At 42.2% G+C, this 18,007-nt stretch overlaps 1 protein-coding gene across 7 annotated transcripts in view; it reads right to left on the bottom strand.

The window, feature by feature from the left end:
* ITPR1 (inositol 1,4,5-trisphosphate receptor type 1) overlaps nucleotides 1-18,007 on the bottom strand; it is a 171,271-nt gene that overhangs the window by 82,095 nt on the left and 71,169 nt on the right. For 6 of the 7 annotated variants that reach the window (XM_074836081.1, XM_074836083.1, XM_074836086.1 and 3 more), the window contains 14 exons: nucleotides 17,159-17,217; nucleotides 15,807-15,968; nucleotides 15,538-15,708; nucleotides 14,506-14,571; nucleotides 13,783-13,920; nucleotides 12,110-12,235; nucleotides 11,526-11,726; nucleotides 9,774-10,025; nucleotides 9,101-9,226; nucleotides 8,250-8,378; nucleotides 4,354-4,474; nucleotides 3,578-3,762; nucleotides 2,081-2,229; nucleotides 974-1,085 (listed from right to left, as the gene is read on the bottom strand). In XM_074836081.1, coding sequence (XP_074692182.1) covers nucleotides 974-1,085; nucleotides 2,081-2,229; nucleotides 3,578-3,762; nucleotides 4,354-4,474; nucleotides 8,250-8,378; nucleotides 9,101-9,226; nucleotides 9,774-10,025; nucleotides 11,526-11,726; nucleotides 12,110-12,235; nucleotides 13,783-13,920; nucleotides 14,506-14,571; nucleotides 15,538-15,708; nucleotides 15,807-15,968; nucleotides 17,159-17,217 — 1,997 coding nt within the window. Of the gene's footprint in view, nucleotides 1-973; nucleotides 1,086-2,080; nucleotides 2,230-3,577; nucleotides 3,763-4,353; nucleotides 4,475-5,379; nucleotides 5,407-8,249; nucleotides 8,379-9,100; nucleotides 9,227-9,773; nucleotides 10,026-11,525; nucleotides 11,727-12,109; nucleotides 12,236-13,782; nucleotides 13,921-14,505; nucleotides 14,572-15,537; nucleotides 15,709-15,806; nucleotides 15,969-17,158; nucleotides 17,218-18,007 lie in introns of all 7 variants that reach the window. The other variant, XM_074836080.1, reaches the window with a different exon arrangement.

Raw genomic sequence — 18,007 nt, 5'->3', positions numbered from 1 at the left:
CAGAGATCCTGTGCCACATCCCAGCTGGCCAGGCAGCTGAGCGATGCCATGGGTTCCTCTGCCTTCAGAGCATCTCCCTCCCTTGCAGCTGCAGCTATAGCTACCGCTATAAAAAATTATTACTATTATGTAACTGCCTGACCTCTAAAGTTTTTGCTGTTTTGTGCTGTGAATCTAGCACTACGCAACAACTTTAAACCCTACTGCAAGCGAGAATGGCACATGAGACACCATCTGCTCCCAGTTGCAGTGAGCATCCTTCCACACCGCTGCTCCCCCCAGTCCCAACCACCAGTTCTCAGCTGCTCATGAACACGCTCACTGGGAGGGTACGCTGCTCTGCACATCCACGCGTGGCATGGCAACGGCGAGGCTGCTCAGAAATGCATGAAATACCTTAGAGCGGGATTTGGAGACTGACTGTAGGAATGTCTAGATACACAAACATACCGGCATAGGCACACGCTCCTAATGCAAAGAGATAATAGGTCTGTACCTACAGAAAAACCTTCTTCTCAACAAGATGAAGGAGTTGTATGTAGGAAAGGGAAAGAAAAAAACCATGGGTGGGTGTACAGACAGTTTCCATCTATAATTCACAACAAGATGATGACTCAGATGTATATAAACTACAAATTATCCTCTTGCTGCACTGTTATGTGACCTGATGAGTAACCTAGACCCAGAGAGCAGATAAAGAAGTTATATCCTTCATAAAAAGGTATTTTTACAGTGCCAGCAACCACAGGAATTAGACTTAAACTTGCAAGTCTAAAGTAGAAAAGCAACAGAAACAGGCTTACCTTTCAAATGATATTTGAAGTTATTAGTTGACTAAAAATGTTTTGTTCCTGATCCAGTACAGAAGTGCTTACACATGCAAAACAGCTTGAAACAGCAAGAATTTTATTTTCTTTTACTGAATAATAAAGACAGCATTTAACACAGAATGATGAACTGTAAATTACGTTACCTTTTCTCCATAGCCTCTATCTTTGGTCATCATTTCCCTGAGCGTCTGTAATACTTTAATACATAGTTTCTCCTCATTCTCCTCTAGCAGCTGTTTAGTATGCTTTATTAACCTGAAAATAACCAATCAATCACAGCTCATTTTAGTACTAATATTCTAAAAATGGGATAAGATATATGTGGCTATCTTAATTGGTTTAAGCTGCAAACAAGTTTTATTATCATAGTATTATACAACCATCTTGGAGACATTCTCTCAGGAGCAACATTTAACCAGCTACCACAGGCTTCAGTGAAGCTGTGAAGGAAACTGCATCCCCCCTGGCAGGGGGACAGCCACACAAAACCCTCTGACTACAGGCAGAAAGGAGTCAGGGGAAGGGGCAGTGGGATTTAGGACTTGCTGATCCTCCAGAACACTTCACAATAAGAAAGAAAACTATTCCACATGCTACTTTGTTAAAAAACATACCAAGAGTCCTGGATAGTGCCATTGGAAATTCATCTTGCCCCAGATTTGTTTGCTACTCTGGTACCTAGTTTCCCTAAACTCTATAAAATCCACCCCTCCAGGAGGTGACCTAGAGAAGCCGGATTCTGCTCTAAATTGCCCTTTTAATGACCTTGTAATCTTTCCTTCTCCTTCCCTCCAAATTTGGACAGCATCTGCACTGGGTAGTGCACACAATAACAACCGATTCTGACATACTTGCCCAGCACTAAGTGCTACAAGATCAAGAACCTTGAAAACATTACTAGGGCTGAAGGCACGGATAGAATAACAGGGATCAGCTCATTTGTTTACTCATTTTTACTACTGTTCACAACACTTGTATCCTGTAGCAAATACAGACATTTTAAAGCATTAGCTATGAGAGCCTATCAGTCAGTCTTTCCCCACCCCTCAAGAACTTTTCTTTTTTTTTTAATCCAAGGACCAATTGTATTTACCACACCATGAAATACTGTGCTTTACAAGTATTCCAAAGTATACCAAGTATTTACAAAGCCGGGCAAGAGGGCACCATTCCACAGGACATGGGAAAATTGGGAAAAAGCAAAACATAACAAAACTCCTCCCAAAAAGACAGACTTCAAGACAACTTACTTGCAAATGAAACCTCCGCTTTCACATTTCCTCCTTGCATCTGTGTTCTCTGGGAAGAGTAGTTCAGGCCTGTGAAGCACATCTACTAGTACTGACAACTCTGCCTGGACAAGAGGACGTAGGCGATCCTCTAAAGCTGATACTATGTCCTAGAATATAACCATATCAAGATTTTAAACACGCATTAGATACTTATGCATTTATAGGAAATTAATTTTACAGATCGCAAAAGAGGAACAGGACAGTTAGGTCTGTCCTGCCTGGATAAACTAGATTACGGATCTCAGAGGTTGGTCAGATAAGTTTTATTGTTTAATACTTGTCTTTAAAAAGGAAGCCCTCATTTCCAGCAGTCCCCCAGATTACTTAGTTCCCCTACCCTCCCCATCTTTGTAGGTGCTCTTGTTGATTTAGGATAGAAAAAAAAAAAAAAAAAAAGAAATCACAGATTCATAGCTGCACTGAAACTTTGTGATAATGATCAGGCTTATTTATGTTTACATGAACGGACAGAAAAAGTACCACTGTTAAAATTATGCAAAAATAAAATTATTCCCCTTTCCCTTGATGTTTAGAAAGCTGTAGCTACCTTCCAAATGAAACCACATTTATCTTAATACTTAAACAAGCAGAAAATACCGAGATACCTAGGAAGCCAGAGAGGAAGTTTAATCAAGTTGAAATGGACAAACAGACAAGAATGGATTAAGAGGGAGAAGTTATTTCAATGAGAATGGGTTGGGCAGTGTTTTTACATTACATAATGTAAGTTTACGTAAAGTTAGTTAGAACTGTTTGCCAGAAAATTATTTTTGACCAGAGAATGAGTCTTCAAAGGATAAAGGCATCATAGAAGATGATGAATTTCATTTGGTATAAAAAAAGGCCTTATTGAACTGTCTACACATCTGAACATAGAATATGGCTGTAACACATCAATCCTTATTTCTAACATGATGCATTATGTTTAAATAGTCTTTTTAGCAAAACCAGTACAGGAATGCACACACTTTGTTCCATCAGAGAATGACTGTGGCTGCAATTGGTTGACAAGGAACCGATACACCTCTTTATTTCAAACTCTGCAGTAGTTTCCAGGCAGGGTTATGGCACCTTTCATTGTACTGAGAGTTTTGGTGCACAAAGAGCAAAGCGCTGGAGGAGTCTGGAAGGCTGTGATGATGACAAAGTTCTATCTGATCCAAGAAATGTTATTAATGGTGGAACAAGAATACTTCAAGTATCAACACCTCCTAGGACAAGTACTTCCATACCCATTAGCCGTGCACATTCAATTACTGGTCTTGATAGAATGGTTTACATTTGATTTTATATACAGTATTACAGGATTATTATATTCAGCATCAGCTAACTTGATTACCACGTTGCATTTGGACTAGTTAATTCCCAAATGTCTTTCTACTTAGTAAATTCTTCCTTTTGTGTAGGCATGCAAGTAAGTGCTTTGCAAAGGAGGAAGGGGCCCTGTGTAGTCACCTGTAATCTTTCAATTATGTTTCGATAATCCCTGGAGGCAGCGAGCACTGAATCTCTGCGGGCAGCATTCCTTGCAGTCATTCGCCAGTTCATTGCAGTCTTCTGCACAATGTTATGAGATTTCAGGAAGAGATTGTTGACCTGGCTGTCCAAGTCTACAGGAATTGCAATTGCTCGGCTTTTTGCTGCAACAAGCAAGAGTTAGTCAGCCTCCATGCTACAACCACTGCAAGAAAGAGACAACTTCTTGAAATTCCTTCAACAACCTCCTTTGTGTGCATTCTAAACAATGCAATGCTCAGTCGCTGCATAATGGCTCCCTGCGTTATGTTTAAAGGTTTTCATGCCTCAGAGCTGTTCACTGTCTTTAAAGTGTGGGAGCATGAATCTGTCCTTACACACACACTCCCAACGTCTCATGCTAACACATGTGTGCACCCATCCAACAGGGTTTGGCCTCATATCCAGTACAAGTTACTCTTTTTGCTACTAAAATTACTGGGAGGAGTGGCACAAAACTATTTCCCTATCAACAGGACAGCAGGTTTGAGGTTAAATGAGAAAGCACTTCAGGTCACAGTGACAACACCTATTGCTCAATCACGACAATCTAACAACGTAACTCTGGCTTTATACTGTGTCTTGGCTCCGAGTTAATCTGCAAGTGGCACCTGCAGGAAGTAAACTCCACTTTCTTTTTGAAGGATGATGTGTAAGCAGCAAATACTGGATGACCGCATTTGCAGCAGTTAGTTCCGATTACACCCATTTCTTACCTACATCTGAGAGGACCCGAATGCAGCTTTCCACTGATGCCTTCTGGCTTGGCATTAGCCAGTTGCAGTGGTACACTCTGAACACGCCTTGCAGCAACTGTACAAACACAGGCTGGCGAGTCTGGAACACAAGGTTGAAGAAAATCAAACTCATCACGCCATGCTGAAATGTATCAGCATCACCTTGAGTAATACCAGCTACCAGCTTAAGCCATGACTCTCTGCACACCAATCATTCTTAACTGGTCTGCATCCACTCGTTAGGCAACCTCATGTTGTAGACAGCATATCTACCACACAATCAGCAACTGGAAAGGGTGGGAACGAGCACTGGAAGGGAAATATTAAATAGACAGCTTCTAAAGCATCAAGTCTCAGTAATTGAAGCTTGACTAAGCAAAGGAAATAAGCACTCATCTTCACCTGTTTCATCAGAGTTATCATCAAACCTGGTGTACAGAGATTCTTCTTTTAGCACTGACCAGTAGTTGACTCAATAGTCCATAGGTAAATGGGACCTTGTTCTTGGCTAAATGACAGCACAGCTCCAGAGTTGAAAACTCATCATTTCATGCATTATTAGCTGGTATCTAATTTACTGAAGAAACCAGCTGTGTGTTTGTTATTTCCAACACAGGTAGCAGTTAGTGGTAAACACTACAGCTGCTATGGATCACACAGAATTAAGGCGTGGTTTTTAGCCTTAGATCACAAGGTGATCTTCCACTACAGATAGGTGAACTACTCCAACACACACATGCACATGAGCTCTGTTCTTTCATCTTTGCAACATCCCAATAGTGGTGACCAAAACTCCCTGTTTGGTGTTGTACAGTAATTACTTAGTAGAATAATTCATTTGTTTTACCTGTAGAGGAAAGAGTATTTTAAATATTTCAAATGAAGCTACGTTGAGAGGGAATACCCCGTGTCCCTGTGCCTACTAGCTGTGTAATGTTTCTATCAGCTAAGTGAACTACACCACAGTGCAAAGCCCACAAGACTTAGGAACTAGGGAAAAAATACCTCTTTTATTCTGGTCAAGATTAATGCCTGTTTGTAAGAGAAAAGTGGAGTTAGATGAAAGTCAAATCTATTAGATAATTAAATCTGTTAGATCAATTCATCAAATAACACCATTATGAAATGCACAAAAGGAGAATCAAAATTCAAGAACCAAAAATTATTAAGAGGCAAATACCTATTATCCTCTCTAGAAATAAGCCAGACACCAAAAACATGGCAGACAATAGTATTCTCCAAGGGCACTGAAAACAGCTGCACTTTTGGATTTAAGCCACCCACATACTCCTTTCAGTCCCTGTTTAAAAACTTTTCAGTCTTAAAAAAGCTTCAAAGACATTTCCTTTGCTTAAACTAGGTCAATAAATCAAGTAAGAAATTTACTTCATGTTCCACGTGCCTCCAACTACACTTGTGAAGGAAATCCTTGGGCAGGAGCACCCTTAGGAAGCAAACAGGCTAAACAGTACTTGTTAAAGAGGAAAAGCTTTGGACAGCTATTCTTTGAAAAGACGTATTTATGTTCTCCTGATTTTATATTATTTGAACTGCATGATAGATGTACAAGGTGTTCCTTGAACAAGCAAGGCTGGTCCTGACTCAAAGGAGGTACAATTTTAGTCAAACAAGCCATAACATGAAAGAGCACGAGACAAGAAGAGGCTGGCATGGGAAGAAATGAGATGACAAGGTGCAGCAGAAAGGATGGGGAGTGACTGAATCCAAGGGCAACGCAAAGGAGAGCAGCAACTATCACTCGCCAGAGACAGCTGCACCAGGTTGGGCAGCAGTGGGCACAGACTGCCCTGTAGCATCTCAGACAAGAGAGAAAATCCTACCCAGAGGAGGGGTGTATGTCAGCTAGGTGGTCCAATGGGCTGTACTCCTCAGATGGGAGTCCCTGGTTATCAGTAGGAGTCCTGACAGGCAGAATAAGGGAGAGGAACAGAGCTTTTAACTTAGAGATGTAGAGGAAAGATGAGTCTACGACAAGACAGAAAAGACAGAGCTACTGAGATGGTAAAAGGGAGGTGAAATAAGTTTCTTCGTCCTGCTAGACAGAGGGAGAGATTAAGAAACTGAAGAAAAACTGCTGACATAAAATGACTAAAATACGACGGTAAGAAGTGTATTCAAATGCTGTACACTCAGAGATGAGAATTAAAAGCATGACAGCCAGGGTATATGGTACGGAGGGAACAGAGAAGAGCAGAGCCCTGGGGGACAAGGCTAACTTCATCTCCATTTCTCATTTCTTTTGATGAAGTTTTGACAAACTCGCATGGAGGCTGATACCACAATAGCAGCTGACATTTTAAAGTCACACGAGGAGCAAATCCACTGCTGGACTGCTCAGACATGCACGGGCTGAGACACGACCCTAATAAAGCTGCTCAGCCCAAACAGCTGTCGCAGCTCTCTGCACCCTCACAGGCAGTTTAAGAGTATCTGAGTCCATTTCAAACAGAGCTCTGTTGCTTTCCGTGTGACTGTCTCCTTTGTCTGAAGAAGGAGGGCTGTTAGCTTAAGAGCAGCAGAGCTGTCTTGAATGCTGAACAGTTGGTCGACTGGGCTGGCCACTGGTCATCCAGACAGGGGTTGAGCACATGTCCTGACTCAAGGAGGGCAGGGATAGAGGTGGTCAATAAGGCAAAAGCAGGAACTTTATTGCTCATACTGAGCAGAAAGAAGTCTTCACCTGATGTGGTTCTATGTACACGTCCTCGGGACGCTGCAGCCACCCAGGCAGCACACTGTGATCCAAAGGGTTAGCATAAATCTTTGACAGACTGACACGTCAAAGCACCAGATGCCCTTTATGGCCACTTTTGGGAACCAGATGCCTCCTAACCTGCTGCCAGTTGCACTCAATTACACACCCGGAGTTTGCACTGTGAACAACCACCTTTGGCACCAGGAGGTTGCATCAAGTTTCAACAACTACCATAGTCAAACTTCTGACAGACCTGCCAGGCACCTGACCACTCCACCCACACTCCTCACAAAGTTATTTATGAATAGAAGAATGATGTTATCTTTGTGCTGCAATACAAATATTAGGACAATGCCCTGACGCTGCTGTTCTGCAGTGGAGATTGACCTTCTGTTGCTTCACAAGTGTTCCAAGCTTCTCCACATTTCCCCAACTTTTGAAGATGACAAAAAATTACCAAGCTTAATGAAACACACCAGAGCTTCTGACAATCTTTTGGTTTTGTTTTCCTATAAAAACATGTTTTCTTTAAATGATCACCTTTGCACCCTCTGTAGTGCAACACTCTTCTCTCTGGAAAGTGTGCCACCACAGCTTTATCTTCCTTCTTCGTGGCACTCTGGAGAACTCCTTGCTGCTGTGCTACTGTTTTACCACTGCTAGAGAGCTGGCATGCCAAACTATCGCCGAGCAAAACTGCTTGTTTGCTCTCCTGCACCTGCCTGCATCATCTTATTCAACTGTAGTCTGATCTATGGCCACAAAGAGGATGACCAGAGCACTTAGATGCAACCGCAATACAAAACATATTAAAGAAATTCTTAATTTCCCTACTTGCAGTGTGACTTCTCACCCACAGTCTGATAATGGCACATAGCAACTCTCTCCAAAAGACCTGTGTGATCTCGGTGGTAGTACAGAGTTGAACCTACTAATGAAGTAGTGTGACACTTCAGCCTCTCTAGAAAAACATTTGTACTCTGATCTATACATCTTTCCACTTCTACAGCAAAAGAAACATCCTGGTCACAAAGAACACATTTCTGCTTCCCCATTACAAACACATGTGTATCTTTTTAACTGGTAAATAGAACCACAGTGGAATGAACATAATTGCATTTGCAGCATATTTTCACTTTTCTGTCTCTCATTTTCCTACCTGCAAAGTAGTGCTCTGATCAGAGAATGGGGAACTGAAGAAAGTGGTGACTATACTCATCACTATTTCTGTAACGTACTTCTCCAATATGGAGTCAGCATGCTTTCTGTCGCTGGTGTTGTTACAAGCCTGCAAGACAATTCATTCTTAGGTCAGAAGCAGCTCATCTAAGGTCAGTAAGCGTTACAGACTGGAATTCTGGATTTTGCACTGTTCTTGTCACAGCAGTACCCTGCCACAGTGATATTTATGACACTTGGACCTCTGGGTTTCCAGCACATACAAAAGCAGAAGCCCAACACCGTTACTGTTTTAATGTGTTGGCATATAGCATGTTTAGGAGAGAGGGAAAAAAACAGAGTGCCTTAAGAGGAAAGAAAGTAGTAGGGTAGGGAGGACTGAGGTGTAATGCTTTCGTATGGGGAAATACTTGGAATCCCAGGCAAAAAGCCATATGGCCAAACAAATGCCAAGCTTGGAAAAAATTTGTCCTGACCTGCCAAAAATAATTGACTATTGCTCGAGAAGGAGCTCAATATCCTGGCCAGAATAAGCAAGCCAGGTGGCAGAACAGAAAAAGGCATTAGACAAAAGAGCAGGGTGTGGGGCTTTTCTGAGGTTTGTTGGGTTTTTTTAACATTTTCCTTTTAAAAAGAAAAAATATGTTCCATGGAATATGACTAATGAAATCCACAGGCAAAAGGAAAAGAAGGCACATATAAACTTGAAGGCACACAATATTCAGGGTACTTATTGCCTAGATGCTCTCTTATGCCTTATTCTTACTGCTCTATACTAAATAGCTTCATTTAAGTTTTTTAAATTCAGTTCCTAGATACAGGAATCATTACCCGACAGATGTCAACCAGGAAGTTCTCAAAGAGCTTCCACATATGATTACTGGTGTAAATCTCTTTCATTTCTACTTCTGTGTCCACATAGCAATGATTCAAGAAGTTGATGTATGCAATTTTGACCTAAAAGGAGAGGAAAAAAAACCTCAACATTAAAAACCAAAAACCTGAATGGCATTATGAATGAATATGTCATATTAAAACTGCTATACAAATCATTTGTAATTCTACTTCTTCCTTTTATTTAAGCACTGGTGAAATTTAATGCCATGAATAGCAAGACACGATCCAATAAAAAACACCAGGATTACTGTAGACAAAACGTCAGCATAATAATCATTTCCAGTCCTGCAGAACCATCTGTTCAAGGTTAGCAGCATACTCCATAAACCTCTCTGCCTCAAGGACCCTATAAAACAAGCAAGTACAGCATCACATTCCCATTTTAAGGGCAAGGAAACAAGTATAAAAGGATTTAACTTAAGTTACCCAGATTCGCTGGGGTTGCTGACAGCAGAACCAGGGAAGAAATCCAGTTTCCAAGCTCCCAGTTTACTGCCCACCTGCACCACCACCTTCCCCAGGCCAGGCTCAGCAGTATCAAATCTCTCTCACCCGAAGTCAGCACATTTCAAACACCTATAGGCCAGTGCCTCCAAACAGCCCTCACCTCAGGTATGCAATCCTCGTGGGTTACTACCCTAACAATGTCATCCAAAGGAAGAAGGGAGTTGCATTTTATTTCTGTGTAGACATTTTTGCCTTCTGTGCACACAGCAAGCAGTTCTACTAAGTGGATGTGGTACATCAGTGGGCTGTTTTCATCCATCCGATCCCTCTCCGATCTCATCATTTGCACCAAAGTCTGGAAGGAGGCCCTGTCATTGTAAAACACTAGGACATCTTCTCCTGCATTCACCAGCTACCGAGAAAGAAAAATATTCCATCAGCAGATCAAAGCCCGTGCATCTCCCCACAGCATCCTCCCCTAATCTGTGGGCTGACTGTTACAGTGCAAATCCCAATTAGCTATTCTTTAGACACTTAAAAGGAGTGCAGCCCACCAAGTCAGCTGGGCATTCCTCTCGTGCTCCCTTCACGGGATAGAGGGCTCGCGTATGACATTTTCTCTTAAAGAATTTACCACTTCTGAACTGCTGAAGAACTTCAAAGTCAGTCCAACTGACTGCTTAGACAGAAGTTGTGCCAAGAAGCTTGTGACTTTCCATGGTGCTTTTTTATTTCACATATATTGCCTCAGCTGACTTTTTAATACAGCTAGCTGTAGACATACTGTTTTGGTCAGAAACGCCCCAGGGGCACGCTGGATGGGAGGACTGCAGGGCTCAGTAATTCCACCCTTCTGAACAAACACCATCAATTTTCCAAGGCTAGCGAGTGACACATTAAGTCACACTGAGGATTTCTATCAGCTTCACATTTGAGACCCAGATGGGGGTTTACAGAGCACTTCAGAACCTCCTGTAACTCCACGAAGGGAAGAAGAACGAATTAAAACTGAGACCTGCTCCAGGTTGGGCACTTCTGTGCATGCAGCTGGAGGGATCTGGGGCTGTCCTCCCACAGGGTTTGTGGCAAACAGCCAGATAAAACGCAGAAGGCAACCCCCTTTCTCTCAGCAGCTGCTGACCGCCATGGAAGCCTTCATGCTGAGCATCTCACAAACTCAACTCTGTTGAGAAGCTCACGAAACCATTTTTGAACTGAACGACAAAATATGGAAGAACTTCGATCAATCTAGCAAGATTGATACACAAAAGCCAGAGCTTGACAAATCTGATCCTTGGGCTCCCCCTGCTGAGGAGGCCAATGAAAATCCCATCAGACATGCAAATACGCTGTCAAAGAGATCATGTCCAGTATCCAACTTAAAAGGATTTATTCACCCCTCTTACCCTCCCTTCTATCCTGACACCTCATACTCCCAGTTATTTACACACCTAAATTTCTGAAGGCCCTCAGACTTTTCCCCCTTCAGCACTAACACAGCTGAATACGTAGGTCTTTGTAAGATAAATTCCCATCAAAATACTATCATGGTAAAATTTTCCTTCTGCATTAATGATCTTGAAATTAAACTACTTATCTTCTAGCCAGTTTTGCTAGAGAAAGGCAGCCTTGCTTCATAAGCCCACCTATATGCTGCTGTGTAGAAGGCCTGGAAAATAACTCCTAAGTATCATTAATAACCAACCGTTCATTATACCTGCAGGTGACGAGCTCAGAAAGCTTTCGGTCACAAAAAGCCTGTGCTTTCTGGTAGCTGTATGCTCTTTTTGCATTGTGAGAGCTAACTGTCAGCTTCTTGGCAGTCCCAGAAGCGAGAGGATCAATTTGTCATTTTCACCAAATGGTATGTGAAAACTTCTGTTCAGACCTCGCAAATCTCTGCAGCTCTCACCTCAGCCATTACCATATCTTGGCATTTCTTAATGAATTTTCCTTCCGCCTTGACAATTGTCTGCAGGAACTTTATGTACTGAACATTTCTGCCATGTGTTTCGATACAGTGGACAAAGTGTTGAACAACGCGTTCATTAATCTCACTGCAAAGCTGGAAGTTGTTCATGAAAATGTGCTGCATTGTTACTGCTTCCAGAATCTAATGGAGGGGATGAAAGAAAAAAAGAAATTAGAAAATAAACAAACCACCAAACCCACACAGAGGTCAGGATAAAGTCAACACTCCTGCAGGGCACAGGACAGAAAAGAACATTTCCGAGGACCTAATCTTTCAACACAACGGCTCGTATCTAAGCCTATTTTTCAGTCCACTTCAGCCTCTTAAACTTTCTACACTGAAATGGTCTTAAACAAACAGATCTTGCCAACTTTTGAGGCTTTAGAATGAAAACAAAATGTGACCCCTTCAACCAATCTTGCATCAGAACAGGCCCAGAGGCAATCACTAAGGACAATCCATTCTCTTTTCTTGATAGGAAAAAAAAAAAAAAATCATCTATCACGGCATGAGGTTATTCTTACCCCTGGGTTAAGGAACAGGTTTATGTGCTTGTGCAGCAATGCCTGGTTCTGTTGGTTCCCAGCACAGAAGTTCTGCAAAAACTCATGTGCAAGTTTCATTATCTCCTGCATCCTCGTGTCCTCAGCCTGTGATTGCATGACAAATAAGATGGGGTTAAAGAGAATCTGAAGGTTCACTTTCAGGTGAGTACAGGATGAGCCTCAGCTCCAGCTCTGCAAGGGAACTGTCACGTCTCCCTCACACTCCAAAGAAAAACAAACCTCCACCCAGTTCACAGACATTAGGGATGAGTTTGGCCCACTTCACAGTTTTAAAGATCATCAAAAATAAAGACCATAATAGAAATTACAGTAGTTTACTCTCTAAAATTGCATACTCTGTGGCCAAGCCTGCCAGCAACGTGCTTTAGTCACTTTTACACTTCTGAACATACCAGTACATTGGCCAAACCACACATCATCACCTTGGAGCTACACAGGAAAATTGCCATGTTCCACTGAAATGCATTTCAGCAGCAACAGATAGGTAGTTCATGGCAAAGAAGGGATGGAAAGTTATTATTGCAACAGTTAAGCCCAATTTATATTTACTGGAATCTGCACGCTGAGTGCATGCTTCCAAGTACAGTTCAGGAATCAGTGCCTTTCCTCTGACATCAGTGTGGATTACCAGTCCACTGATGGCATAAAATGTAGTTCGGAAAATCAGTGTCTGCTTTTATTTTTAAGGAGTTTCATACATTTCCAAGGTTTAAACACCTTCCATACTGCCTGTCTAATATGTATTCACATGTATGGGACAGAAAGGTGACAAAAGGTGCTGGGTTTTTAGCAAAATACGAAGCAAGACAGCATGAGACTTAGCTTAACATTAATCAAAGCTCCTGCCTAGAATTACCGGTTCTCAGAAACCTGTGGAGTGTGGAACAGAGGACAGCAGAGCGACCAGAGAAATGTGCCGAGCTCCCTCACCTAGGCCATGATAAGTACCTGTCACTTGTGACTAATGGGCCACCAACACGAAATCAGGGTGTGCTTCATCAGCACAATGTGGTGCTGTGCAAGCTCAAACCGTACAGCAACCCAGTCACAGCGGGCTTCAAACCACACCACTGACATTACCTGGCATCCAGGATGGCTCATTACAAACAGCAAACCTCGCCTGGACAGCCACTTGGTATTTATTCAATTTTAAGGGAGAATTTGGGACTCTGCAACTGGGGGAGATCTGTGTCTAACTACTCGGCAGACCTGCTGATAGATCCCACAGGGGACTGGCACCCTCATTTCCCTCACTGTTCCCAGGATGGCTGTCATACAGCTACCTCATAGCGATAACGAGGGTCTTGCTTACACCGACACAGCTTAACTTCAAGGCAGCACACACCTCCCATGAAAAGCTGGGAGTTGGGCCTTGGTCTTACCCCTACAATGGTCAAATATTTCTCCAGGAAATAGTGTGTAACACTGTCTATTCAAAGACTTCAAACAAAGAAAGCTTGTACAAGCTCCCCATTACTTCTGGAGCATGGGTATTTCATAGACTATGAGGCTATATAAAACAGCCTCTGTGGATCCAGCATAAAGGTAGAAGGTTGAGGAAGATTCAGAGGAGGTATTACAAGCCCATCAACATGGCAGGAAGCAAGGTGACAGCTGTACAGGTACCCAACCTTTTCGTAAGGGATCTGCAGCAGCTCCAGCACAACCGCGTGAGCTCCCATGTTCCTCAGAAGTCGCTGCTGCTGCTTACGGCTTTTCCTGACCGAGGCACTTTCCTGAACACAGAGCTTGCTGAGCCGCAGCAGGATCTAGAGAAGAGACTTGCTTTAGAGCTGAAATTCCGGGTTTTATTTCAGGGAAGCAGTTTATTGGACTGTGCACCATCCATGGCATCTCTGACTAGGGCTGGTCCTGCACAATTCAGCCCTGTCAAGTAAACTCAGCACTGAGCTCCACAGTATGGAGCCACAGAAAGACCATTAGCTCACATCACACCAGTGCCAACACATGCTCTTTGTCTGATATTTTTAAAATTAAATTTCAACAGCACAGTGGCTTTGAGCACAAGGTGCTTGAGACACAGCAAATTAAATAGCTTCTCCACTTGCTTACTTCCTTCGTAGCCTTTAAACAATAAAAATATTGTGTTACCATTGAAACAGCAGCAAAATGTCACGTTTCTCACTAATCCATTCTTAAGGAAAGAATACACATGTCGTGCTTATTATATTCCTGGCTTCTCATTCAAGTTGGGATATGTTATTACTCAGCAAATAGTTTCCACAATGGAAGAGTGACTCAGACTTTCCTGGGTGCCTCCCTCTGACTGCAGCTCTCCAGAGCTGTGTTACTCATTTACACTTTCATTTAACTATCAAGAAGCAAAGTTTTACCTCTTTTACTACACGGTAGTTGTAGCTGCTAGTACTTTCAGGCTTTTGGGACTTGCTGTGACCTTCCTGAGGATAAAAATCAGACAATTTATTAGTAGCTTATACTATGGTCTTCATGAAGGCTAAAATTACCATTCTAGGATAGTGCTCGCTCTCTTCCTGGAAAGGAGTTTCATCCTTCAGTTTTCTGACAGTCTTAGAAAAATACATATAATTATTCTGTCAAGTCACATTGACTCTATAGTATAAAATAAGGTGAGGGGGGATGACTGCAGAGACAGCAACCTTCTGTCCTTTCCTTCGCTGTTGCATTCCATCTGTAATCAACTGTCCCCTAAAAAAAACTTCTTACTTTCTCTCCCTTTCTACTATTATTAAACTGTCATAGCACAGATAAAAAGAAGTCTCACAGTACTACGCACAAGGAAATCAACAAGTGACTTGTATTTACTTTCAACAACAAATGTTCATAACCCAGGGACTATTTCTTGAATGCCCTCACCCAGCCTTTTCTATGTGATTGTAGATTATATTGAGGCAAAATGTGTTTAATCAGCTCTAAGCCAGATGTGCATGCCAAGAAAGTCCCGTATTATCAAGTACAGATAAAGGACCATTCTCTTCTGTCATTTAATCGTAGTGCCATGATTCAGAATGCATCACCTGAAGACTTCACAGCTCTGCCCTTACATTATTTGAGGTACTTCTGACCATACAAAACCCATGCAATCCATCAGTGATGAAAAGTCACAACTCAGGAGCTAGAGCAAACCCAAACCAACTGCTCTGTTAGAGCCTAAAGATGACTCTTCTGTGGCTGCTAATCCTGAGCACCTTCCACTTCCACTTGAGACTAACTGGCATCAACCAGCTCAAGTTCTCTTCTTAGTCTTGCCTTAATGTAAAAGCAATACAGAGGGCCTCCGCAAGCTATGCAGTGTACTGCAAAGATTTTTTTTTGGTCACATTTCTGGAAACGGTTACATCTTCATAAAATATCAACACATGAATTTGTGGGAACAACCTCATTACCTCTTTTTTCTTGTGTTCATTTTCCCCTTGCACTCCATCCATAGTCTCATCAGGACCTTGGCCTTTGTACACCCAAAGCTCTGATTTTTCCACAATAGACCTCAGCTGGTCCAAATCTTGCTTTATCTGCTTGTAGTTGTCAACATCTTGGCTGGTAACAAGCAGTTGAACCTTACGTGAATGCAATCCATTAGTTACACAAAAGGATTGGTTTTAGCAGCAATATATACATTCAGATGAAGAACAACGCTCTTATTACACACACATACCTGCTTAAAAGCTTGAAGGACTTCTTGTCTCTGACTAAAGTGCCGGAACAGTAGCTGAAGTGCTCCAGACACCAGAGGAGGATAATCATGCATTGTTAAATGCAGCAAAACTCTGAGAAACGTTCTGCCACCATGATCATCCAAATCCAGCGGTGTATTCTCCTCACTAAAAACAGAGCGTAGGAGTTAACTAGCATATTAGACTGAATGTCCCAGCAGGTTCTTAAGTCCAGTCAGAGGTGGCAGAAAACTTCTTTTCTTACTTTTAAATAAGTGGGGAATTTACCAAATCAAGTGCTATCTTAAGACACACAGGTTTTTGGTGTATTGCTTAATAGGGAGACTATTCCAGAATTTCATTAATTATGGTTCACTCACCTTACATTACCCAACTTACATTTTTCAGGGTCAAACTATGCAAAAATATTTGTCCCTATGTCAGCCTCACCCTACTGCTCAGTTCTTGCCCATTCCTAGTACTAACCTTTCTCACTATTTGTGAAATAAAACCCTACCTCATTATCCAGGTTGCAATGCTAATTATGTCAAGCACTTGAAATCCTCCTCTTCCCTCCCGTTCCCCTGCACCCCTTTTCTGAGCATGAGAAAATCATGCCTTTTTTTCTCCCCCATCAATGACCCCTGAATCTTTTCCATATTCTGCTTCCAGCTGAGTTTGCATGCTTACATTAAAAATTCTGGTTATTAATTCTGTAAGCGAATATCTCTCCCCACTTTCCCTACATTTAAGAAATCTGTTATCTTAGGTTTACAGGAAACTACTGCAGCTCTGAGAAGCTTAAGGACAAGCTCAAGTACTTGGAGTCTGTCACTGACTTGCTGTCCTGTGATTTAGGAAAGGATATAAGCTGCTCTGGAAGGAAGGCGGGCATGGAAGGTACAGCTTGCTTTGTTCTGTCATGCATGTGCAGTTTAATGCTGCATTATACAAAAAAAGGATGGCTAAATATATATATATCTAAGCTCAGTAGAAGTCCCAATCCTTACCTACACAAACTTTTCCACCTAAGACTTTACTGCAGCATTCAGCTTAGCTGCACTAATCCTCCAACTTGGCTTTCACCCACACAAGTGAAGCCCTCCCATGAAGATCCTTCTGGCTGAAGGACCCCTGTGTCCCTTATTTGTGGCCTTTAATCCAAATGGACACTACTTTGAGTTGTATCAAAGGCATTTCAGGAGAATAAAGCTTAGGTAACTGTGGCAGCTGTTTCCAACCTTTTCCCAGTTACCACCTCACTTTCAACCGCAATCCACCTCCTTGGGAGCCCTGAGGGCTACAGTCTGGGAACTCCTGAGCCACCCCTTGATTAGCACTAGTGAAGAGATACTTTCCTTCCACCAAAGATCCCCTCAGCTTGTTCTTCAATATGTTCAAAGTCTAGGGCTCCTGAGAAAATAATGAGACAAATATGTTATGTCAGAGTTGCACCAGAGACGTTTTTGCAGCCTAAAAACATTTTAAACCACAAATGGTGATGTAGGTGTAAGCAAGGGGGTCATAACAAGCTGAAAGGAATGCTGAGAGATTACTGAAGCAGCCTGCTAAGATAATATAAGACAATAAATGAACCTGTTCTCAGCTCACAAATTAAACTACATAATAATTTCAGCAACATCCAGGCTTATTCCTCTCTTGCTTATTTTTAGATTGCAGCAGCAACATTCCAGGACACTGATGGGACCTGGTGTCATTCAGAGGAGCCATCCACAAGAAACACCGAACTTCAGCCTTGAAAAGTTCTAAAATAATAAATTCAGCAATACCCCTGCAGCTCAATAGATAAAAAGGTCTTAGCGTTTTTCAGTATAAGGTATATATTATCACACGGACAATGACCAATGTTCTGAAATAAAAAACATACAGATGGTAAAACAGTGTTGGAGTTCTCAATATTTCACAAAGATTTGCAAAGGGGAATGGAGAGAGAGCATGGGGATTTTATATCCTTGCCCAAAACGTTTACCCCCTTTCTTCCAAAGTTCAGCTCAAAGAAAGAGCTCTCGCTCTCCCTGCCAGCCCTGTTTTGGAGGCCCTGGCACCCTGGGGGGCTGCCGGACAGGCAGCCCATGAAAAAAGTAAACACATCCCCTTTGAAGTGAGATCAAAAGCAACAGTCTCCTCCCTTTGAAGACTTCACATCTAAACCACATTTTCCTTATCTTTCTCCCTTGCATCT

This window comes from Strix aluco, chromosome 11 (genome assembly GCF_031877795.1).
Source record: "Strix aluco isolate bStrAlu1 chromosome 11, bStrAlu1.hap1, whole genome shotgun sequence".
NCBI classification, from domain to species: Eukaryota; Metazoa; Chordata; class Aves; order Strigiformes; family Strigidae; genus Strix; species Strix aluco.
Note: the sequence above shows the minus strand (reverse complement) of the source record. Positions and strands in the feature narration are given on the sequence as shown.